The sequence below is a fragment of the Paralichthys olivaceus genome, chromosome 19, assembly GCF_024713975.1.
Source record: "Paralichthys olivaceus isolate ysfri-2021 chromosome 19, ASM2471397v2, whole genome shotgun sequence".
Lineage (NCBI taxonomy): Eukaryota > Metazoa > Chordata > Actinopteri > Pleuronectiformes > Paralichthyidae > Paralichthys > Paralichthys olivaceus.
In genome coordinates this window covers 8596904-8623286 of record NC_091111.1, presented here as the reverse complement: position 1 = coordinate 8623286, position 26383 = coordinate 8596904, and the positions used below count along the sequence as shown (strand labels likewise).

General features: G+C 40.6%; 1 protein-coding gene across 2 annotated transcripts in view; it reads left to right on the top strand.

Annotated features, from left to right (window-relative positions):
- syndig1l (synapse differentiation inducing 1-like) overlaps positions 1 to 26383 on the top strand; it is a 247360-nt gene that overhangs the window by 204707 nt on the left and 16270 nt on the right. Inside the window, exons 1-2 of one of the 2 annotated variants that reach the window (XM_020091548.2) lie at positions 4475 to 4842; positions 10549 to 11215. In XM_020091548.2, coding sequence (XP_019947107.1) covers positions 10697 to 11215 — 519 coding nt within the window. In that variant the 5' untranslated portion in view covers positions 4475 to 4842; positions 10549 to 10696. Of the gene's footprint in view, positions 1 to 4474; positions 4843 to 10548; positions 11216 to 26383 lie in introns of those variants that run through there. The other variant, XM_069515547.1, reaches the window with a different exon arrangement.

Below are 26383 nucleotides of genomic sequence, written 5' to 3'. Positions count from 1 at the left end.
TTAGAGACAATGTATAGTTACACAAGCAGTGCAGCTGGAAGTTCAGTGTGTGTAAGCAGTGAGTGGGCGAGAGAGAGAGTGTGTACCGGAGAGTTGAAAGTTAGCAGTATTGCTGTGAACAGTAAATAAATAATATAATCATCACCTACGTGGGGTGTGTCTATACTTGACATTGATTCTTCTGTAGACAGGCATGCATCTATATTGGCATGTTGACATCTCGGCTAATGTATTTGTGCATAGAGAAAAGGTTGTGTCTCCAATGGAATGGAGAAAATAAATGAACTGGTTCACCTTCTTGATTTCGTTGCCATTGTTAAATCATTATATTTTTACTATCGGAAAAATGAGCATTCATGTGGTTCAACAACATTAGCGGGAAATACTGTGAGCTGCTTCCACCTCCCTCTCTGATGCATCTTTCACACCCGTTACTTTAGTTCTAACCTGAAAAGTCCAAATGTCCGGACCAAACAAGGCAGGTGTGAAACCGCCCTGAGAGTTTTGACCCTATGAGCTATTAATCTATTGTGAGTTAAACGTATTTGTGTTATCACATTCAAAACCAACAGGAGTTGTACCAGAGTGCTTGAGACATATAGTGGGATGGGCTACAGTCAGCCAGAACGACCTAGGTAAACATCTTCGTCTACTGTCATCCGGCTCCACTTTGTAGAAGTTATGGCTTCTCCAAACTTTATTCTCACATTGTTGCTCATTTGTATTCCCCCTGTTCCTCTGCTGAGAGGTAAGAGTGACTGCAGACGTTGTAACTCTGAGCACGACACTGTCGATGAGTCTTCTACCTTCTAAATTCATTTGGGAGAGGGTCTCTAAAGGTGACAGATGAAATCATGAGGGGGAAAGAAGACGTTGGAAGCGGAGTACAAGATACCTCAGGTGTTAAAGAATTCTCTTCGTGCGTCTGCCATTATCCCAGTGTGCCTGTCTCCTGTCTGAAAACCGACTGTAAGCCGCAGAGCCCAGGGATATTAAATTACTGCCCTAATGTTCTGTGGCAAAGGAATTGGAGTCATCTCAACACAAACAAATTGGATCTCGCAGCTCATCTACAATGCAAGGCATGCCCATAGGTGTGGCGTCAAGCTGAATGACCGCCTCTAACAAGCAGAGGAGGATTTGTTTGAATTCTACGACGTGACAGGTGGTTCAGTGGTCTTCCCGGGTTCGGAACAGGAGGAGTGATTGGAGGAAGAAAAGCTGTGTATGATATCTGTGATTGATAGGTTTCTGATGAGGTCCTGAGTGCAGCTGGCCAGTGGATCTGAATCTATTTGTCAGATATGATTGTGGTGATATTGAGTTAGAGGGAGACAGAAAAAAAAGGAAACGAAGACAGTGGATGACAATCTTGGAGGGAAAAAAAGCATACTGAGAGAGAGAGAGGAAGAGGAAATAACAGGCAACAGTGCAAGGTGAGAGCAGAGAGTGGTTTGGAGGAAATGTTGAAACGGAGGTGTGATCTGTGTTTCAGAGCACTCAGGCTATTATAGCACCTGTCAGAGCCCTCACCCTCCTTCCTCTCCCTTGTTGTCCACCCCTCCGTCATCCTCAACAATGATCAGTGCCACTACATTTTCCATCCTCTCACTTCCTGACTATTTGTTGACCTTCTCTCCCCCCCCCCCCCCCCCTCCTTGTTTGTAGCACGGTGCACAAGGTTCAAAGGCCAAAAGCACACTGTATTGCACATGAAAGGAAAGGAGGCGTTGAGAGCGTAGATCCCTCACTGGAAGCATGGGGGGGTTTATCTTTAAAGATCAAAATGACAAGATTGTGGTCAGGACTCCACTTACGTGCTGTTTAAGAAGATTTAGATCCCAGATAATGATATGGGATTTCAGGCCGAGTGCTGTGACTACGTTTGAAGTCCATTCACTTAAATGAGCTACTTCATCCACACATTAACACTCTGGAAGCTTCCTTGAACTTTAAATAATGATCTTCTTTAAGAGTAGGGACATTCACCATGCATTTTAAAGAGTTGTAGCCTATGTCACAAACCATAGTGTATATTTTTACACAGATATTTACGTTTAGCATTGTCATAATAGTAGGACACAGGTTTTCATCTACATTTATCGTTTATGTCTGAGCTTGCCTGTTTAATCATGCCTCGTTTCTAAATATAAAAACACCAGTAAAATGACTCTACATTTATGGAGTAGAGCCCTTCAGCAGACTGCTGGAGCTGGAAACTGCTGCACTCCTCAGCTTTCATTTCCATACAGCGTTAAAAGAATCCGCCCAAATTCTTTTAGAGGTATTTGTGGAACTTAATTCTCTTCAGTCGCCCTCTTGTGCAATGACAGCTTGTTATAACAAACTCCCAAATATAGTTAAGAGCATTTCAAGTGCATTGGAAAGGCAACATATGTGCAGACTAATCATGACAGTCCGACAGAATTTGTTAGATTAAACATCTGTTTTTCCCCTTACATCCTACGGTGTGCGTTTTTGTGTTTATTACTTTTTTCACCAAACAAAAACAACACGATGACATCCAAGAAAAGAAGATAGCAACCTATAAATAAAAATACTGATACGCAAGTGCATGTTAGCATTATATCTAATAAAATAATAATTTTCTTGATAAGTATTAGAAAGGGCAGGGGATTTCTAGTGTGACCAGGCAATAGCTCCACCTACAGGATGGCTGGAAAATGCAATATTTGTCCCTATCCTCTCAGGGGTCCCATGGGTGCATCAAGATAAATAAAAATAAAATGTAATGGACTGTCGTTGTCCTGGTTACAGTTACAAACATGTGGTTAAACTTACTGAGCCGTTAAGGCACAATAACAACTTGGTTGGGTTTGGGAAAAGATTGTGGTTTGGATTAAAATAGGTATTTCATCCATTGTCCCTATGGTTACAATAATAATTGTGCAGTTAAGGTTGAATGGTTGTAATTAATAATGACGGCTTCAAATGAGAAAAGAAAAGCGGTCTCCATGTTTCACGAGGATAAAGTCTTGTCTTTTGTTGACCCATCTCTTGACCCCAACCACCAACAGACTCTGACCTCCTCCTTTGCTGTATCATAGTTAATTAACAAATTGAAATGTTTGCTACGAGATAGTATGATGGTATAAATAGTAATTATATGTGATTAGGTGGATAGAGCTGATATGATTTGCCTCCACATGGAGACTGTAAAGCAGGTCAGGCTTAGTGTTTTAGCTACAATGAGCAGAGATCATTTCATTAGGGGATGGGTTTGGATTTACTGGAATTGACATATCTGCATTTAAAAGTGTTTTGAAATAAATATTTGACTGCAAAATGCTGAGGGAATAAACTGATGGTCCTGAATCATCCTGAGGTATGTCAGCTTTTATTAATCTGCAATTGTTGTAATCACGTCATTGAGTCTTTATTGATGGCCTTAATTTTTAGAACCAAATAAGAAACATTTAACACTAAAGTTACAATTTTGACTTTCTGTTTATGTGGTTTGATTGGGTTTGATTGACAGCAACCAAGCAACCCACCGATGTTGCTAAAACCTGATTGGTGGTGTGTGACATCACCAATTTCCAACTGAGCTCCCTTCAAACACACAAACACACACACAAATTGCAGCAAGCTCTATTGTGAGATTGAAGGAAGTTAAAGTGACTAATTGAGGCTCCACAGACTTGTCAGAGTGCCTTGTCTTCCACTTGAACTAATCAAATCAGTTGGCTCATGCAGACATCACTGGTCCACTGTAGTGGCTCCCAGAGCAGCTCTCCGCCCTGAAACATGAACTCATGAGAGGGGACAGCACAGTCAAATCACATCCCTGCCCAGTGAGATGACGACTGGGTGGTATTTATTTACACTTGTTTATTTATACATATTATTAATGCTTATTTAAGCACAACCTGGTTTTGTTTAGTCTTGTATTCAATGAAAGGATATTTTTGGTATCTTTAAGGATTATTTAGATTTTTTTAAAACATTTACACTATTTGTGAGATTAAGCATACGAAAAACATTTTCGACATGTTTAAGTAGTAATTCATGCACAAGAGGATATATATAAATATATATTATCAGACATGAATTTTCAGTATATTGAATGGCGTTCATAACATATAATGCGACTTGACCATATAGAATGAAATCTGAATATATGGACTGAATGTTTGAATATTATGGAATGAAACTTGAATATATAGAAATAAATCTGAATATATTGATTGGAAAGATGTCAGATATTATTCTATATATTCAACTTTCATGCCATATATTCAAATATATTCCAACTCTCATTACAGGTGCAAACATACACACACACACACATATATATATATATGTGTGTGTGTGTATGTATGTGTGTGTGTGTGTTCAGTGAAAAGTGGACGCATGTATTCAGGGAGGCTGGACTCTCCTCCTTCTTCTCCTCCTCTTCCTCATCTCTCCATCCACGTCTCTGAACACACTGAACCTCCTCGCACCAGGACACGCTCTTTCTCTCTCTCTTCCTCTCTCACACACACGCACACGCGCGCATAGGAGGTGGTGGTTTAACTTTCAGGAGGCGCAAACCTTCCAGTCGACTCTCAAGGCAAACGGTTTTACTGCTGGGGGGAGAGAGACCTTCATATTTATAGCGGATAGAGAGAGAGAGAGGTTGGGAGGCAGTGACGGTGGGTGTCTCTCTCTCTCGGAGCGGAGACCTGTTCGTCACTAAGTGTTCGGCTGTTTCTTCAAATGAGAAAGTCTGAGAAATGTAATGTCTTGTTCTGCGGGCGACGCAGCCACGATGCACAGGCGGGGACGCACCGGTGTTTGCAGCCTTCACGTCATGTTTGGATTGTGGAGAAGTCAAAGGTAGGTAACAATAAATAAAGCAGATTTAGTATTTAGATGCTGGTTTTGTTCACAGTTTGCGTTCTGCTCTGTTTCTAAGATGTAAAATGCGGAGTACATGTATATTTCTAATACTGTGGAGTTGTTACGCATGATATCCACCTATATGTACGTGTTTTACGCACGTGTTCATCTTTATTGATAGAATAGAAATAAGTGTGTGCATGTGTCGCAATGTGCCCACTGTGATGGAGGAGCTGGAGGATGTTGTTGATGATAATGAACTCCGCACAGTTTCCACCTGCGACTGCACACACACGATCCAACATCCCCCTGTGTGTGTGTGTGTGTGTGTGTGTGTGTGTGTGTCTGTGTGTGTGTGTCTGTGTGTGTGTCTGTGTGCTTCAGGCATGAACTCATCAAGTCTCTGTGTGGGCTCTCCGCTGAAACACTAAACACAGATTACAGATTACATAGTGCATTCAGGAATATTTTTCACCCAGTAAACAAAGAAAGCAATGAGAGGGTCAAAATAACAAAGAGCTGTGGGGGATTGGTTCAGTGTCTGCATGCAGTGTTTGTCTTAATCTTATGAATGTAAAGTCATTGGTTAAGGTTAATATATGTTTTGATTAAGATAAGAAAGACTCAATAAAATAAAAACATGCACGGAGCAATGAGTTTATTTGCCCTATCTGTACACACACACGCAGCTATCAACCCCCACTTTTTCACTCTGATCTACCCCTGGTGCCCGCAACAACTGGGACAGCACAAGTGATAGTGATGTCAGGTCTGATCGCTGCGTGAACTGCAGCCTTAATAGACGGAGCTGAGTCTAGAAAGTGGCTGGTCTTCAACATACAGCTTCAGCCTCAGTGTTTCGAGAAAATTAAATGTTAGGATCCATCCAAATATTATGTATACCGCTTATGGTTAAAGGGTCATGGAGGGCTGGAGCAAAAATGTTATTATATGCTATATAAATGGTTATTATTTGATAACATTAATTTCAGCCTGAATCCACGATACATCTATCTATCTATCTATCTAATTTGCCATCAGATCATACTGGAGACCACGTTCAGTAAACAGTGAAGACAACTTAGCCTGAGCCCGCCTGTCACTAACAACAAACCACTCTAACAACAGAGTACATGGCTGCAATTGACAGGAGCCCCGTGCTGAATTATTCAAGCGTGGTTGAGATTTTCAATGGTGGATTTACACATCAAGGAACACTTTAAAACATATGACGGAGATGTAGAAAACACAGAGGCAGGTGCTACGAGTGTGGTGGCACAAGGCAGCAGAGGACTCCTGACTCCTGGGTCCTTGCTGAGGGTTTAATGTTTTATCAGCTCTGTAGACAGACGTGTAGACAAACTGGTCAGAGTATCAGCAGTGGCTGCTGACACAGGAATAGGATTCAGATGAATGTGAAGTGGATCATGACATCTTGACACAGAGGATAAAGGATCAGCCAACACTCAGAGTCAGAGGACTTTAATGTGTTGAGGCCAGGGGGGTTCAGCTTCACAGACAAATCTGCGGTAGGATGTATTTGCATTTTAGTTAATGAGCTCTCATGCATTGTCCCATTGTGTGGTCATCAATAACTACCTGCCGTTGCATCATTATGCGTAATATATGCCAGCCCCTGCTTCCACAATTAAATTACAGAAAGATGAAGTTGTTGTTGTCGAGCACAGCGAGCTGATCTCATGCCGTATCCAGGAAAAAGCTGCAAGAGACATGGCCTGGATGAAGTGGGTTGGTAAACATGGCCGACAGCTAAGACACATTGGTATTCCGCTGCATCCTGGCCTCGAGGCCTGGCTGATAATACCCGCCCTCGGTGTCAGGGTCAGGGGTCTGGGCTTGATTGGCAACGGGCTGACACAGGGAAACAGAGTGTGCTGACTGTAGTCTAATGGGGTTGGAGTGCACAGACGCACCAGCGGGGCTGGAATGTCCCCCCCCCCCCACACCTGGATGCTTACAGGTTGTTGGCCAATCTATTAGCCCCCTTGTCAAACACCTCTGTGCTCTCATACATGGCGGCACTGCAGCGCACACACAGGCCTCGCCCGTGCCATCTCTCTCATGCTGAATTGTTTTCCTCGCAACAGCAAGGACTCTGCCTCATTCGCTTTCAGCTACACCTCCCAGCTCTTTATTCCTCCGAACCGGTGCAGTCTACCAACATGCCTGAAGGCACTCAACCGGAGAATCACATACAAGTGTGATCTCTCTCTTTCTTTTCCACCCCTTCTCCCTCTGTCTTTTTTGGTGCTGCTACTTTCCTCCAACAAACACATCCGCCCACTCATACACACATTTTTTACTCACAGACGTACATGCACAAAACACAAACGCCTACAAATAAATGTGTACATGCACGCACAGAACCATAATTCTAACTAACATACAGTATATCTGCTCTGATTACGAGATGTCCTACATTGCTGAGCGCGCACTCAAATAGCTTATTCTCAATAAAATTGACGTTTACCACAAAAAGCCGTGCTCTGCACCAGCAACGCAGCAGCAAACACCCAAAAAGATTTGTCAGAGCATCCGTGAGTAATGACACCAAGAATAATCCGCTGTCAGCTTGTAGCACTGGTGCAGAGTAGTTTTACAGTGTAAGCAACAGGGAAGTACTTCAAAGAATACTTATTATGGCTTTATGAGAGCCACTGCTTGTGCGTCCTCACTCTTTCAAAGAGTGAGTTTATTAGCATTGATCTGGTCCCTAATACCTGGTCTTTTGGGAAAAACCTTAATGTAGAGAAAATACAGGGGTCATTATTGTCTGAGCCATTTTGAAATCCTGTGCTGTTTCTTCCAGCATCAAATCTAAATCGTGGAATAGAAGGAATGTGTTTTCTTCCAGACTGTCTCATGTAATTTTGCTAATCACAGCGCTGCTTCAGTATTAATGCAGCAGTGATTTATTGATGCTATGTGCTATTTGTCTGCCCCTTGTAACTTAAGTGCAGCTTTATGAAAAGCAAATTCTTTCTGACGTTTTAAAAACTCAGGGACAAGAGGGTGTGTTTCGTCAAAGTCGTCGTTGACACCATGTTAAAAAATCCATAAATAGAAAGCAGCAGTTCATGTCCAGATAATAGGTCCAACCCTATTGTGGATATCGCAGCTAAGATTAAATTAAAAATTATCACCCCTGGAGCTGTCAGGACGGTTAGCTGCAGAAACTTTGTCAGGGCAGATGCCACGATTGGGTTGCAACTAGAATTTGGGTCGCGTTCCGTCACGTTGGCTGGGCTATCTACTTGATTGTTAGTGCTGCGGGCTGGGGTCTTGTTTGGACACAAAAAACAGAATGCCTGTCAGATTCGGGTCAGGCTCTGTTAGTTTTCTTCAACGCTCTAGTTTGATCCCGGGTCAGAGAGCATCCCGCCCTAGAAAAGGCAGCAGGGTGTCACACCTGATAGAAGCATCCACTGTTGCTAACAACCTGAAGCACCTGGTCGTCTTTAGTCTTACACAAGAATTTGTTCGTAACAAGGAAACTCACACTTTCAAGAATTGCATGAGTGTGCGTTGCCCGGAGCTGTTGGTGGACCAAAGGGCACGCTTGTGTGGAACAACAACATCAGCGCATTCAGACGCAGGAGGTCCAACAGGGAGGAACCATGAAAACTTTGTCGGCTGTCCGGTGCTTACTGAGCTTCAGGAAGCCTGGGAGCATGGCATGTGTTTTATTCATGGGGCAGAAAACATGAAAAGTATAACAAAACAAAAGCCTGCATGAGGGAAAATGAGGATTCAGCAATCGCCAGTTCAGACAAAAAAATTAAAATGTACAATGGAAAGAGTAAGAAAATCTAAGAAACAAGTAACGACACGAGAAAATAGAATGTTACCCAATAGAGAGCATACCTCCGCCTAAACTTTTATTATTTTATCAAGATCCATGAGTTGTTCTCTGAGAAATCAAGGAAAATGGTGAAAAGCTCCCTATCTCACAAAGTGAAAGACCGAGAAAATTACTTCTTGGTTCTGCCCACTGATCCAGATCTCCACCAAAATTTAATATGTTCTTTTTTTACTCTTACCGCATCCTTCCAAATAAGTTTCAAACAACAACAACAAATGGACAGGGATGAAAACATTGCCTCTTGGCGGAGGTAAATAGGAATTAAAGAAAAAGGTTAAAAGTGAAAACCCCATGGGACAGATCATAGGTGAATATATAGAATAAAAATGTAAACATACTGAACCATGACATGATTGTCTGTCAATTATAATTTGATAGAGACAGATAAATATTTCCTGATGTCATGGACCTTATGCTGGATGTTTAAATGAATGAGTGACATAGGATATAAAAGGTAAAGAAAGAAAAACAATTTGATTGAAATAGTTTTTTGCATAATATAAGGAGGAGGAAAATATCAAATCATCTGCAAGATCATCAATGTGCAAGTTATTAACCTGTGAGCCAGACAGCTATTATCCATATCCCATCGCTGTAAGGCCATTTGGCATTATGTTTTATCTTGTTGTCTTCGATTGGAAATAACGTATTCTTTTATTGGGTTTGGTATTATTGCGGCAAGCCAGCGTAGCACGATTGGGGTCAGGACCCCCGCAAATAATCTGCTTTTGGCATTTCTATTTTAAACACAGATTAATCATACAGAGATTAAGGCTGCCAAGTGAGAAGCATGGAACTCTTGTTTCTGCAGTGTGGAAATAGCTGGGAGGGAAGTTTTGATTATTTTGATGGTTATATGTAGAGTTCGTGACAGTTTGTTTGTCCTCTGTGGGAGCCAAAATGATTTGTTTACCACCGTATGACTGGGCTCGATAAGATATTTTGCTGGATACTGATCAATAATCTATTTACTTAATATACAAGTTCTAAAGATTAACCATATTAATGATTGTACATCTCCTGCAACTTGACATGTCAGAAATGTAACATCCTAACTTGCCCGTTGATCCTCTCTGATCATTTCATTTTATTGAGGGGAATTGTATAAAAGCAAAATGTCTATGGAAAAAGTTATCAAACCTGAATTCAGTAATTTTGTATTCCTTTGCTTAGGATATTCAAATTTGTATTCCTTTCATTCCACAGAAGGAGGCAGACTGGGTCGTCTCAGTCACCTAATCATCATTAGTTCATCATCATCATTAAGTTTTAAACTCTTCTAACTGTATTTTTCTTGCTTATCTTCATCCTATTTTGAATCATTTGTTCACATAGTGAAAAAAACTTTGTTATAAAGCCATAAACTCACACAGATGGAGGATTAAAGCCCTCTAAGCTGTATATATGTGTACGACAGTGAGGCTGATAGCACCAAATAACAATTCTACTATAATAACCTCATTAGCTGCACAGAAAACAAACGCGTGCATTGAGATGGCGAAGGATAATATGCAAAACCTTTTAAAGTAGCTGGCAGTATTGCTTTGATATGTTGTTGTGCACTGGGATCTGTGTGTTCGTTTGTGTTAGCTCATGTATCCAGAGTGAGGATGAAATTAAACTTAATTGAATCATCTGCAGGGTGCAGCTCTTGACAAGCGAGACGCTGTTACAGTTGTTGCTGCCGAGGGAGCGACAGCTAAACTTTGATCTTGTCTGAGCCACTGTTTGGTAAATTGTCACCAAACTGTTCCTTGCTGGTAGAAGTCAAATGAAATTCTTCCTCCGAGTTTTAAACCTCCTCTCCTTGTTGTCTGTAGGTCCCACAGTGCTGAATTCTGAATGACATCAACGCCTTAACCGACATCAGCGTACCTCACAGAGGAGCCTACTTCACCCGACGCTCTTCCATATCCTCGTTAAAATCGCTGAGAAACTCCTCCTGCTCACCTTTTGACTGCCGCTGCTATGGAGAACCTCAGTGAGCTCCAGAACCCGTTGTTGGACAAAAACAGTAAGCATATGGTCAACGGCTACGGGGGAGACTTCCCTAATAACCAGTACCAGGAAAACATTATCAATTATTTCGCTGGAGGAGGCGGTGGTGGAGGTGAGGGAGGAGGAGGAGGTGGAGGAAAAGTTAACAACAGCAACGTGGTTAGCGGAGGAGGTTTCAATACCAACGGGAAGGTGAAGTCTCAACAACTTTTGGACGCCACCTCGCTGCATCTGGCAGTGGAGGCCTTCTACAGGCCCAACTTCATCCTGTACAAGGAGGACAGCAGCAGCATCAAGGCTAAGGAATACAAAAGTGAGTGCTGCGAGACCACCTTCACAGAGAAGAAGGCGAAGGAGGCATCCAACACCGCAGGGGCGGAAACACCCGGCACAGAGGATCCTCAGGCAAAGCTGCTGGAGGATGGCGAGCATGTCAAGATTCAAACGGTTTCCTACGAGGTGGAAGAGGAGGAGTATGTGGAGTACGAGGTAAGAGGGAAACCAAAGAAACTAGCATTTGACCAGGACTAATTCTTGTGACATTTGTTGTCAAATTTGATCATTGTTATATCTCTTAACCCGGTGTTTTCACTTGCGGCATTATCCAAAACAGTGCAGACCATCAAGATTGCTTAAACTCTCCAAAGACACCCGTACATATGGATTTTAAAAGAGGGTGGTGATGTATCTTATTTAGGGGTTAGGGAGAAAATTGGTTTTTCAATGAAAGGCCCAGTCGAGGATGAGAAGCCATGTAACCCAAGCTCAAATACCTGTAGTGCTCCAGAGTTATCAGAGAGAAAGGAGCGAGCCGGCTTGTATTCCTGTGGTGCTCGCACACGTGTTTCGCCACACCAAAGGATTGGGCTCGATGCCTGGATCAGACTGACATTTTACCAGCCACAAATCCCATTTGATCCACTGACCTTGGCTTCAATTCCCAACTGTAGTAAAATTCATCGTTAGATAATAATAAGTCACCCATGTCTGCCCCACACACAGAGAAATTGGGTGCTACAGTGGTACAGCGTTAGCAACAGAATTTTTACTCTCAGCCGGCACAAAGTGCTCTAAAGGATTTAAGGGATTGGACGGATGGAAATTGAGGTTCAGTTTGACCAGTTCCTGCAAGACCAGAGGGACTGAGCACACACCTGCAGATCCGCTAGAACTAACCTGGGTTGATGTGATAACATGTAGACATGATATATGCAGCTAAGGTGGGCTCATGCTGCAGAAAGAATTATGAATAAAGAAATAATTATGGAGGGTATAAAAACAAAATTTAACCAAATTAATTCCAAAACTCAAAGAGAAAAAGTGCAAGAGAAAAAATGTGGAGATGTGAGTGAAGAGCAAATCAACCGTAAGTTGTGATGAGCTTTCCTCCACATGTAAATGTAGGCTGATGCACACAAAGTAGACGTGATGTTATGCACAAACTGGAGGCACCTCTTAGCCGTTCAAAGGTCAAGTGAACACATTTCCATATCATTGATATTTTTCACACATGTTTCCTGTTCACAAATGATCATTAAAAAAGAGCATCATCAGGCCCCACTGCCAGCACTGCTATGGTAAGAGGAAAAGACTCAGTGGGACTCATTATGCAGTCTCCCAGCATTAGACCTCATTTCACTGCCACCACAAAGTGTGGGATGTCTCTGCCACTGTCTGACACGATCCAAAGTCCTCACACAAGAAAAGCACTTCTGCCGACACACACGACGTGCATGTTGGTGTTCTACGGAGACATACAAAGACGTATGTGTTATGTAACCTGAGCTGGAAATGCTTGTTAGAAAACACATTTATTCATTATTGACCATTATGTATTAACTCATCTTGCATTTTGTATGTTTCACCTTTGGGGATTGTTAACAAATTGAGGGCAAAATATAGTTTTGTGCATTTGTTTAGCATAAAAGCAAAGCTTAAATGTACCATATGGATTTTTCTTGCAAAGAAAGTTTACGTTTATATTCATTGTCCGGACAAAATCTAAGAATTTACTTCATTTCTTTCCACTTTAAAAAGCCTATTCTCAATAATTTTTAGTTCGTACATCGCTGTAATTGACAGCTACATGTGGGATTTACATTAATTAAGGGTCAATTTAGGTTTTCATGCCTCTAAAAGGTTGAAATGGAAAAGGACTCTTAACTTTCATTGTGAGATAAATTGCTGTGAATCAAATGGAGAGATTGTAATAGCTGGGTAACACTTCGCTGTTGCTCCTCTTGATAAGCATTTAAACACTTGCATACATAATTTCGTTGTTCAATTGTGTTTGTGTGTGTGTTCATATTTGATTAACAAAGTTTTTATTAAGCTACCATACATTCACCACATTAGTTTCACTCTGTCACCTGAAAACACCTGAAAACAAGCAACTGAGCTGGAATAAAGTCCAATGTCTTTTTCCCTTTATGAGGGAGGTGCAAAGACGATAAAGCGTCAGGGAAGTGAAGGCTTCTTTTACGGATGTTCGACTCAGAAGTGTGAGAGAAAGATAAAACATGATGCCCCTATATCAAGGCAGTTTTTCTGGTATAATCTAAAATGCTCAGTTATTCATAGTTACTCTTGTGTGTGTTTTCTGCACTTATATCTTTGTGTGTACCATTTTCAGTATAGACCCTACAGAGGGAGGACATTTTGAACGGTTGTTTGAGGGTTTAGACCTGATTATAGGGTCATGGTTAGAATTAGGTTTAGGTTAGTACAAACATGTGCGTGTGTCTATATTGCTGCATTTCAGGACTTTATAGGAAACGCTGTCTTTGAGGAAAAACGGTGATTTTTGCACCAGAGTGATGTCTCATGTCTCTGCTTTGATTACGGGTAGAGTGCGGCAGTTGTGCTGCTTTGTGCGACATCATGAGGAACTGTCAGATCAGAGCAGTGGTTTCTGAGATGGCAGCATTTTCTGCTGTGAAATGCATGATGGGAATGTTTCACAAAATATGAACTATTAACACTACATGTGCACTGCTTTTTTTGACAGTGACTTAATAAACAAAATATTAAGGCTTGTTTAAACTAGAAAATTGCAAGGTTAGCAGATTCAGACTAAACCTGTGCTTTTTGTATGGCTGATGAAAAGCAAGCCATCTTAAAACAGTGCAGACTTTTGAGGGAATGGAGACCTTGACTGATCGAAGGAAGCATTGCTTATAAACTCTTATGGCTCATTTATGCTGCCTTTATGTACCAACAGTGATATGTCAATTTTAAACAATATAACACCACCTGTCTTCCATGTGTCCATGTGAGACGGTAGAAGAAGTTATAATAATTTACATCTGCAAAAAGCAGACTTGTTCATGTAACTGGGTGAAGTAACATTATATAGATTCCTGTAGTTTCTTACGCCACTGTTGAAGTTTCTTCCTTGCGGCTAATGGTTGTCTTCCTTGAACTATTGGCTACACTGCCCCCCCACGGATTCCAGTGGTACTGCTCCATTTCGTTTGTCTGCGGTAGACCTAGGCTGTCCGAAGTGGCAAACGATAGCATAGCGTGTTTGCTGTGTTACTCCTCTGCTGTAGTTTACACTTCTTTAAATCAGAGTACAAATATGAATATTTTATCAAACAGTGTAAACTTTTTGTCCCGCAACCTGAAAGCTGTTTCAATGTGACCAGGATATCTTTCAGGGATTGAGCTGCTTTCAATCTCTTCATCTCAATTGTGATATTAAAATTTCAAATTAGCCACTCATTATATGTAGCTTCTCCTCAAATAGTTGTATTGATTTCATAAAGGAGTCTATAAGGTGTGATGGCCTTCGCTGGTCTGTAGCAGGACAAGGTGCCCCGTAAAAACGTAGTTTTTCACCAATCGTGTTGCCTAATTGAATCGGCTGTCTGATCCATAGTCATCATATTCCGGCGACGCAGAATGATGGAGTCATTACAAATCCATATTATACGTGTTATCTGAAAAGTTTGCATCTGCACTTTGTAACTAGATAAGAGAAAATTTGTGACGACGCCAGAAAGCTCTCTAAAAGATTAGAAAACAGTCCTTAAAGTGAAGCCTGTCCCTGCTAGGCTGATAGAGCTGCAAATATGCCAATACAGTACAATATTACCAATCAGACAACTTGACCTATACTTGCTAGAAAAAGATTATTACTGATTGAAAAAGGTCAGAGTTATTATGGGCCAAGAACTTGCAGAGGACTTGGCCTGAAGAAGTGACAGAGGAACCTTTAGAGGTACAGAGTGTATTCGCTCACCCAGTTACATACACTGCAAAATAATGAGCTTTAAATCCTCACCAATTCATAAAAGGTCATTAACTCCGGGCGGTACGAGATGTGCTCGTCTCGCTTTCCGTTTAACCTGCAGATATTAAAAGCCTGGTGTTTTTAGAATGCATCACAAAAAGATAAAATGAAGAATAAAGTGTTCTGTTTAATATTTTCGAAGAGTTATTAAATAAAGCAGAGATTATCCAATTATCAAAGTGCATGAGTAAATTACAGACAGCCTCCGAGGAGAGTCAGTAAAGTAGAGGAGAAATTTCATCGAGGAAATTTAAATTAAATTTTCCTTTGCTGTAATACCTGTCAAACCTGAAATGCAAACTGGTAGCTGTTAATGATATTACTTTTCTTGCAATCTCTGTACCTCAAGCTGTCATTTAGAGCTCAGTAATTGCTGCAGAGGACAAGCCTCTTTAATCAAGACACCAAAACAGCCAATTATCAAGTCCTGTTAGGATTAACTCAAGTTCTACTAAAAAGTATTTTTTCTCTGTTAATACATTTTTTCTTGTCTCATATCTTCCTATAAAGTACATTTATTATTGTTCACTTTATTACTTTTGAACCATTAGGAGACTTAAGTTTGTGTCCTCAAGCAACATTTCAGTCTTTCTCCTCTTTTTCATCAACTTGTTTTTTATTATTTTTAAATGCTAGAAAGCTGCAGTGCAGTTAGTAAGCAGGACATCTAATGAGTGTAGCACTACCCCTGCAGAAGTGCCCTTGAGCAAGGCACTGAATCTCTCCGAGTTGCAAGTTCACAGCTTTGCATTTTGAGCTCCAGGGAGGAGATAAAAGCAAAGGGAGTTTTTGCCTTCAGAGGCCGATGAGCCCTGTACAGTCCATCCTCTGTGTCAGTTAACCAAGAAAATCTGTCTCTTCTTATCAGCTCCATCTTAACAAGTGCACGGGCACAACAACACTGGAGGTCTGCCAACTGGACCCACCCCCCTCTTTCTCTGCCGTCCTCCTACAGTCTCAATGTCCACAATCCTGCTGTATGCACTAATGTGTAGCGCACACAAAAGATGGAAACCTGTTATTTATATTCACTGGTGCAGTGTAGGTTTTCCGAGGACAGCCAGACTCTTAAGGCCCCGCCCCTACTGACTGCAAGGCAATGTTTGCATGTTTCTTCAAATTGTATTAATATCGATCCAATCACATGTCCAGATCACACCAAATTTGAAACTGCCCTTTCCTGGGCCCTCAACAATACACATGCCAAGAGTCAATCAAAATATGTGTTCCACATAAGCCGTTTTCAGACATGACTGAGAATTGGCCAGAGTTTACCCAGAGTCCTTTCACACTTGCACATCACAGCGGGAGGTTCTCTGCACAGATGTGTTCACAACAGCATCAAATCCTCCGTGACGTATTAACGTATCAACTCTGCTGCATAGATCACGTGATCATGTTTACAGCACCCTGACACTGCTCTTATCACCACAAACTCTATTGACATCTTCCTCGGTGTCTTCTTTATGTATGACACATAAAGGGAGATATTTGTTTTCTTTTTGTATTTTTCATTTTTGCACCCATTGCATGTTTTAACTCCCTTCTTATAACACATCTCTATAAATTGTAGAATGTCTATGATTTTTATCATCTTCACCTTTATTACTATAATTTTTTTACTTTGTTTGTGAATGTCATATTCTTTGTCGTAAAGCACTTTGTTACTTGTATTGAAAAGTGCTATATAAATAAAGTTATTATTATTAAACAGAAATTTCTGGAATTACACTGTCACAAGCATGAAATTGTGATCGGATAGATGTGGTCAGTGCTGCTGTGGCCAAATTCCTGATGGTTAACAAGCAGCATTTATGAGTCCAAACCAAATGACCAATTTACTTTACTTCCTCGTTCATTCAGTTGTCTGACAGGAGAATCAGAATAATGTCAATAACAACAACAAATGTCCCGCTCCGCTGCACTGACACAATGAAAGTGATCATGAAAAATAGGCAGTGACAGAACTGAGGGTTTGTTTGCTGAAACTAACAGATGAGGAGGAGGAGGAAGAAGAAGAATGTAGTCATTTTCCAGATTTGTGTGTCAGTTATGACAGAGAACGTGTTACAAATGACCTTAAGATGCCAGTGTGGACATTCATCACATTATGCAGTTATCTTCCAAATGGACAGTGATAGATGCAGTGACACAGTCCGGGCTGAGGAGACCGTGGAGTCCTTGCTGAATCATAATAAACAACATGTGGCGTCTGTCTGGTAGATCTTATATGTTCTATATGTGGACACGCCTGGCAGTGATGGAAGAATAAAGTCACAGTACATGACAGGCCTCGGTCTGGTCATTAGTCTAACCTACTCACCTCTGCTGAAGTGATTTACCTTGATTTTAACTAGATACCTTTGTTGTCTTTTGTCCTCAGTAGTATCTGAGTGTTTAAAATTATTCTAGTGGTAGTCAGATTTCTGCTCTTTATTTAGCAAATCTGTGTCTGCTGGTTTTAAGGCTGAGAATGTATTGATAATACTGTTTCCATAAATCTGTTTGAATGTGTATCGATTGCAGCATAAAATTAAACAAATGAATCTTACTTAAAAAAAATCAATGAAACCAATTACCTTGAAAAAGGTCAGTAAATATGATTATTAGTCTTAAGTTGACTTTATAATTAGTAATTAATCTACCTCAAAACTTTGTTGTATTGTTGTTCACCTAAAAATGGCAAGAGAATTAACCAATTTTATTTCACTTGAAGTACAACAAGTTTACTCAAGTGAAATTAGTTTCAAATCAAAAAAACACACACACTACTCACATTACATGACTTGAATCAATTACATTATGGGATAAGAACACTAATGTGATGGTATTAACTTTTACTGTGTGGGAAACGAGCTTCAAGCTGTGACTTGGTCAGAAACACAAAGAAGGAAAATTAGTTACTCAAATCCTGTTCCTCGTACTGTAAATCACTTTTATTGTTAAACTGTGAGAATCAACACTTCAGAATTACCTGTTGGTCTAAATTCATCCAGATTACTGGAAGACGGACTCCACCACTGACATTCCAGACTACATGGTACAGGAACAGGTATTTAATGAGAAGAAATGAATTTAACAGCTGGAGTGGAATAATGACAGCCATAACAGGCATCAAAAATAAGAGCGATATTATATGATAGTGACTTGAATCTGCTTATCTTTGATCTGGCACTGATTCATTTCCAATTATTTTCCCCTGTATAAACAAGGGTTAGCACTGGGGATAAGACCCGCCAGTTCTATTTGTCTGCCATCTGTTACACCTTCTCCAGTGCATGAAATTAGCATTTATCATCACATTCCATATTGATATAATACTTTCAACTTGTAGTACTCCTGCTCATGAGTAGTATTAAAATTAAAGTGGCCTCCTCATAGCTTTACTGATTGTACAATTGTTTCTTTTTTTTTGGAGTGCATGTATCCGACTGCTACACTTAAGAGGGCGTGGATGTAAAATAATAGAGTTTTATAATAAATATACCTCTAATTGCTCTCTGCCTCCTCTCTGCAGGGTTCAGGTTTGATTGAAGAAGGGCCGTCCATTCTCACTAAATCTGAGTGCACATGAGCGCTTATGCCTTCATTAAATCGAAAATGTAGTCATGCTTCGGTTCAATGCATACATATTGTTCATCCTCCGAAAGGTCCAGCACTCAGTATGAACCCATGTCAAATCTTTCAGAGATATCCAGTTTCTAATTTAACGGCAAATGAAAAACCGATCTCTTGAATCATTTCAATTCAGCACTATAAGTGGGTCTGTCCAGTGGATTCTAAAGTGTTGTCTCCTCAGCTAACAGCTGGTATTTATCCCTCGGTTTGGTGCGTCTCCCTCTGAGATTATAGAAGGAGTTGCTCTGTGGTGCAGGAAGAAAATAAATTGTGATTTGTCAAAAGATAGAAAATTCTTGCTGTATAAATGTTTTAATATTTAACAAGAAAAAAATCCTTTACTCTGGTTTCTAGATTTCATAAATCAGAGTCACATGAGTGGATTAAACAAGAAAAAAATAAATGAAGGTGGACAACGTGGCTGCTCCCCATGAGTGAAGTATATCAATCGCCCCCTGGTGGCTGGCTGTAGTGTAGCTCATAAATACCACCTCCTCCATGATATTGGATGGGACATTAGTGAAACATCATGATTGACAGCTGAGACAGACTCATGTATCGCACAAATTTGCTACTGCAGCTCCATCCCCCAATTGCCAATGCACTGGCCTCAAATACACAAGATGGCGTCGTTTGAATCTGGGATAGTTTGGCTTCATGTTTTGATAGTTGGAGGAAAGCTGTGATGTCTCTCTTCATCTGCAGTCTATGATTTCAATAAAGTCTGTCAACTACTTCAAATTAAAGGTTACAGGATGATAATAATACTAAATAGGTTTTTCTCACTATAATTGTATTGCCAACATTTCACTTGTACTTTTCAGTACTTTGTCTCAAACTGTGAAGTCACCATCATATGAATAAAGGATCATCCTGTCAGGCATGTCAAACAACTTTTTCTCCTGTTGTCTAGGAAATTACATATCTGAAATGTCAAGGATTTTCCGTGAGCAGCCCTATTTAGAATTCCAGGCCCAAAATGACACATTATTCTCTAACTATTCATTTCTGTGCTATGCAGCATGAGGGACAAATGTTTTATTGTAATTATAAAAATTAATTTGTAAAATATCTTCTGAAATGGTGTTGTAATAATTAATCTAAAAGACCTCTGAATTTCTTCATTAACAACAACTCGGTTTTGTCAAGTTGTGAGAATATGAAAATCACCTAAAGGTTGTAGCGACTCCGAACATGAATATAAAACAAATATTCAATCAAAGCCTGATGATGTTCATGTGCAAATTGAATTAACATTTCAGAAGGTGCTGAAACTCATTTCAATGTCAATGCTTCTGTAGCAATTACAGTAACACCCGTGTCAAGCGAGTAGCACGTCATCGTTATGGCACATCTGTAATGTGCTGTCCAGTGTGAAATGAAGCCATGGCAACCTGACTCCATCGGCAGTCTGGTATCCTGTGCTTGCTGGGATGGAGTGGAAGAGAAATGGCCAATCAGTCTGATTTAGTGCTTTTCAATAATCATTTGACGTGGCCCCCTTCACTTCCCCTTGGCACGTGTTTTACACACAGCGCGGTACGTCACATTAATGGCCACTTGTAGAGCAAAGGAGGCCGGGTCCAAGGGAAGTAGAAAATGGAGCAGACTTGTCCTTGAGGAACTCTGACAATTGAGAATAATAAAAGATGATTAAAGGGAGGTTATATTCATAAATAAGCCCGTAAACTTTCTACTCTGATTGCTTTGTTTACTTTTACTTAATATTCCATGTGCTGAAGAAATAATAGAAGCTTACAAAGCATTTTACTTGTCCTTTTAAAGTCCATCATTGAGGTCGGATCTCAAAGAGCTTAGATTAATACTTGAGATTTGATAATCTTTAAAGGTACGAAGTGGTTTCTGACAGCTGAAGGTGCAGATTTGTCGAAATTCAATCTGAGATACAGTCTCCAAAGTCAGACAGGGAAGCTTGAACAGAATGGTTCTTTATATACGTAATATAAGGCCTCAACCTTACCATAGCTGTTTTCAAACATGAACCCCAGACATCTTCAAGAGTTTGCCTTATGAAGAACGCAGCAGGAGACTGTCCAAGACAGACACGTTCACAACAACAGGAAAATATCTGCAACGTTCAGGCAGGGGCTGGCACCTGGGTAGATCATGTGGGAAACATAATAATTCCACTGCAAATATCACGTTTTTGTTTACAGCACATGGACACAGGCGTTTCCCCTTATAGCTCTTGAATCTCTTTCCAAGTTGACGTCTTTGTCTGTGTCTTCAACATCTCTGGCACCTTTTGTGCATCCTGAGTTACTGTATTCTTTTTATTTATTTTTCTGTTTTGGATCCACCACGTTAAAAACATGCACAACACACATGTCAACACGTCCACTTACTCACCATGAATTCTCATTTTCTATTATCGTTGGCAGGAAAAGTTCCAGAAAATTTCAGTGCACGTCTGACAGTAGCTTAGGTTGGGTTTTTCTCTAAAATTGTAAGATCTCGACTTTATGATAGAAAGTGTCTTCAGATAATCTATTTTGTTATATGGCTCTATATAAAAATACATTTAAATGTAATAGAATTAAATTGTGAAGAAGGAAAAATCTCTGAGCCACCAGAGACCTTGGTTTAAACCCCAGCAGCGGTTCTTTAAGTGAGGACCACAGCTGCCAGTGTTTCCAGGTGGGACCCTGGTGAGGGATTTGTGTCTCAGATGTAGTAAGTGGTCTCCTTCTGTGTACATTATCCCTCTTTTCAGAATGAGACAGGGAGCCAGCAGCAAAGATGCCATTAGAGTTGTTCATCCCTAACAGGGTAGCACATGGAAGAATTCCACTAAAGTCTCAGAGCCTGTGGAGCCCCTCAAAATAATTTAAACAAAAAATCCACTTCATCTCTTTTTAATATTGTGTGTTAATGAAACCATTATTTACACTGTAGATGTATTTGATAACATAATAATACTTTTTAAAATGAGGTAGAAAAAGTCAGAACTGTATACACCAGTTTATTTTTCTCTTTCCTGTACAAGCGAGCGAGCACGTTTTTGTCTGTTTCTCACTTGTCATGCTTCGCCAGCCATTTTATCACTTCTTGGTGATAACTGAAAGCTTTTCCAGAGGAGTCGAGAGTAACACCTGAATGCACCATCAGCTCTGGTCTTTAGGGTTTCACAGAGCAGATTCATTCTAGCTTTCAGGTGCTTTACAGGATGCACCTTCATGAGTTGCACCCTTCATAGGATAAAGCCACTGATGCGTGACATCAGGGGTCGCTGGATGTGATGCAATACATAATGCAAAACACAAATGTGGGATATATTTGATGGACACACAAATGTTGACGTTTTAATGCAGAAATTAAAATTTAGTCATACATTTTTGAATCATTTCACATTTTATCAGAATATTAACTTCAATATCAAATTTAGAATGGCTGCCCTGTAGCAGTTATCATATGATATGAGTCAGAAGAGTCAATTCAGAAAGAAGAAATAAAAGAAGAAAGTAGCACAGTGTTGTGTCGCTGCCAAAATTCCCTGGTCCATGTTTAATCCTCGCCTGAACGGCAGCTCAGAGTATTAGAAAGTAAATAACAGAGAGATGCCTCTGTAATGCAGCAAGTTTTGAGTAATTGCATGTTACAAATCTGATTGACACACTGTGATTTTGGACTTAGATAGATTTACATGGATTAACCACAAGCTCTTTTTGTGATTGTGTAATTGGTACAATACCTTTTGGGATGTTGAGCCTCATAACAACTCCTGTCCCTCCTTCTCCATTAGTCTGGCAGGTCCAGTCACACACCTTCTCATCAGCTGTGAATAATGTAATAACATCCCCGTAATGCTGGAATCGGTGACCCGCTATATTTGAGGTGCGACCTGCTTCACTCTAATGCAGCTGCAATCTCATGCAACGTTGCATGTGTGTCAACCATAGACAAAATATAAAGACCTAAAAGAAGGTGTGGGTTTATCTCTCTGTTTGTGCATCTCTGTATGTGCAGGCAGTCCATAAATAATTCTTGAATCTTGATGAAAAATGGACCTGTCTCTGATGAAACCTGGACTGATATTTATGATAAATCTGTATAGATTGAATTTAAACATCATTATTTTGTAATAAACTGATTATGTTGTTACTGATATGATTGCTTTATTTGTACTTGAGATATTTTCATTCGTCTTATCTCCAAGAACAGTTTTTACCCTTTTAAGTTTTTAAGGCATTTCATGCTTTTAAGGAGATGTGTGTGGGAAGGGTTCGGGTGGAGTAAGCCTGACTCAAAGTGGGGATCTTGTACTTCATGTTTGTTCATGTTTTCATACCACTAAGGCCACAAGGGCACCAAAAACTGCTTTTCCACTAACATGGAGTTTACAAAAGGCCTTCTGGCTTCACAGAGCAGGGATTTCTTATCATTTTTCAGATGAAATCGCTGATTTCTTTGATACGCACCCCACTTCTCCTTGTGCATTCCAACCTGTTTGCAGAGCTCAACATGAATACCAAGCACAATGTGTGGCGTGTCTCTGTTGTAGCCTCATTACAGCATCCTAAATAGTGCACCTGTCAACCAGAGGCCACGAGGCAATGGGAAGAATAATAACAAATATGTTGTTATTATTAATTCACCGCAGGTAGCACATGCCCCTGCAGACTGTAAAGCATGTTTGAGGGGAGTGCATCATGACGAGGCTTTTATCATTGGGATCACACACTCAGTGACTGAGTGTCCCTCTCAGGTTCCTGAGTGCAGTGGACCTTATGTGGCTGCTGAGCCCAGACACTGTGTAAATCACAGGTTCGTATTAACCAGCATGGAAAAGGGTTTTTGGTATACCGTCCTTTTGTGGCCCTCTGTCTCACGTCCTCATAAATTACTAACCCTTAACATAACACTATAGTTACATCTGGGGCCAGGGTCTCCCCAGCATAACTTACTATGATTACAGATACAGAGCAGGTGTATGTTCCACTAATGCTACATTAAGATGCCGAGCATGTGACTCCAGCTCGTAATAGACAGACATGGAGACCAGGTGACCTGCAGATGACTCTTGACGGACAACAAAGCGAACGTGCGGCACCTTTTGTAGAGATGTAATTAAATGACTGGGGACTATTAAGAGCCCACAGATTTTAATGACTCCTGCCCGGTCTCTCTTCTAATGGCATGCTTTCTAATGGACTGTGTAGGTACCAGAGATCATCAGATAACATTATGCATATTTTTTTATGATTAACCATGAATAGCTGTCGTTGAAAATGTCATAACGTGCAGTTACTGCAAAAGCATTCAGCCAAGCAGGGGCGGGATTTGAAATTCAAAGTTGGGGGAAGGACACAGTTTTTCATATACCGCTACCAAGAGTGAAACCACCACCATGTTGTTCCACCATTTTTCATAATATCACCTTATTGGGATAGTTCTAACAAAAATATTTTATACAGTAAACCACTGCAAAAAGTGATCAGTATATCATAGGTGAAAAGTGCTTTGTAAATTCCCTGTGGAGAGATGCATCAGTACAGTATAAGGAATGATAATGCACAGTAGTGCCCCTCATCCTCCCTCCACTTCAAAGAAATTCAAATATCAAAATATGCATTTATAAAACTGGAGCCGAGAGGAAAGCAAGCAGCAAATTAAAGACGAGGCGCTCAGTTCCCTGCATAATTAACATTAGTGATTTGGGGATTAATGTGTTGAGTTAAGCAGTGATGGATTTACTGTGCTCATTTGAAATAACATTTAAAAAATAATTTGCCTTTCAGAAATGTAACTATGTCAGGTAGTCAACCAGAAGACAACGTGATAGGGATATTTCAACATAATCTCACTTTAAATATTACCTATAACATTACCTATAACGTATGAGAAAAAAATCCTTTTGGACTTTTTTCACACAGTGCATCTGAAAGTGTACAGGGGGCATGCCTCCTGGGTCCTCGCCCCCCCCTTAAGTTATGATCCTGCAGTCCAGTAATTGAATTCCCTGTTGTTGTGAAGTGGTTTGTTCCTGCATCCAGACCTCTCTCTAGACCTTTGTGTAGCCGCACAGTAAAGCAATTAACTTGCAAGACCTCAGCCTCTGGCTTCTACATCATAAAACGGTTGAGGAGGATAAAACACTAATTTCTGTGGGTGTTTTAATTTGACTCTGTGTGGTTAGTGTCTCTTAATTTGCAATGTGTTTGGTGTTTGCGGTGACAACAGAGAGAAATCACTTGTTCCCTACATAGGCCATCTATTTAAAAAGAACCCTCATAGCATGATTTGCATTCAACAGCATCAAAGATATAAAAGAGACTGTGATTGATTTTGATACATCCCCAAGGACTATGAGCCATAAGAACATTTTCATTGTTGTTTAATTCAAAAGGAAAAACAGTAATGATAGAAGTCCAGAATAAAGTCCAGAGTAATGGACAGTACACAAGAAGAAATGAGCATGTTCATCGATTGCCGATCAAAGCTGGAGCCGATAGAAACCTGTTTCTACCTGAGTCATTTGAGTGAATGCCAATTGTTTCCATTCACATTGTAGACATGAGCCACATGTTAGTGGGTTTTCTGACTAGATGAAAAAGGAGCTTTATATATTATTAGATCATGAGATTTATTTTCCTGCCACATGTAAATCATGTACAGGAATCATCACCATGCATGTCCAATTCGTTGACATGCTTTGAAGTCTAGGTTCACGCATCACAAATGAAAGGAACATCAAATAATGTGACACTTTGTATACAGCAGGGCGGCTCAAACCAAACATACATTAAAATTCATGTCCACCCACAGACCATCTTCAGATGATTACCAGCATTCCAAGTACACACAGGAGTCCCACTATGAGACATCCACTTGACATGGAATCAGGAAGAAAGAACACAAGGGCTGGGAGAATGGAGGACAGGGGGTATAAAAGTGGGCTGGGGGCACATTTCCTGTATGTTGTGCAGGCAATTTGGCAACTGATAAATTACACCAGCCCTCCTCTTGGTTCTGCTGTCATGGCAGAGTGGTGAAACCATCCATTAGCTTTTCGTTACCTGTCACCTGTTGCCTCGTGTCGACAGGATTTACGCCCCACAAGATATATCTAAACATGGCTAGCAGCAGCAGCAGCAGCGTGCATAGTCATTAGCACTTGCAAGTACAGGGGAGGTGGTAAATGAATGACAATGCACATGAGTGCATACGCACACACAAACACACACAAACACACACACACACACCACCAACACCGCCTGCAGCATGCTCATTAAAAGAGGGCTAGAAAACCTGAAAAACAAAATTCTGTTTACTTTAAATCAAATGTAGAAGTCACTGAGTGATGGAGTAGTTATTTTAACCTTTAACTTATAAAAAAAATGTTCCTGAGAATTGTATTCACAGATTTGAGGAAAAATAAAAGCTAATTGTAATCACATAGTAATGAGATGGCCCTGCGAATGGATTGGTGGCCTCTTTCCCTCTGGATCTCCTACAACCATTCCAAAGGTTTATGATTAATGACCTCCCTGCACATGTCAGGTCCGCAAGCAGCTTCCCATACACACCGCACTGTCCGCAGGTCTGCGCCGACTTCACCCGACCTCATTCTTCTCCCGCCTGACTGACTTCCTCTGCCTTCCTCGTCTCCTCTTTCTCCCTTCCCTGGTAACCGGGGCCGACCAAACGGCGAGGATCCCCCGGATGATGTGTGTTTTCATTCTCCAAACAGCCAGGAGGCTGTGCAGATATTGTCAGTGAGCTCA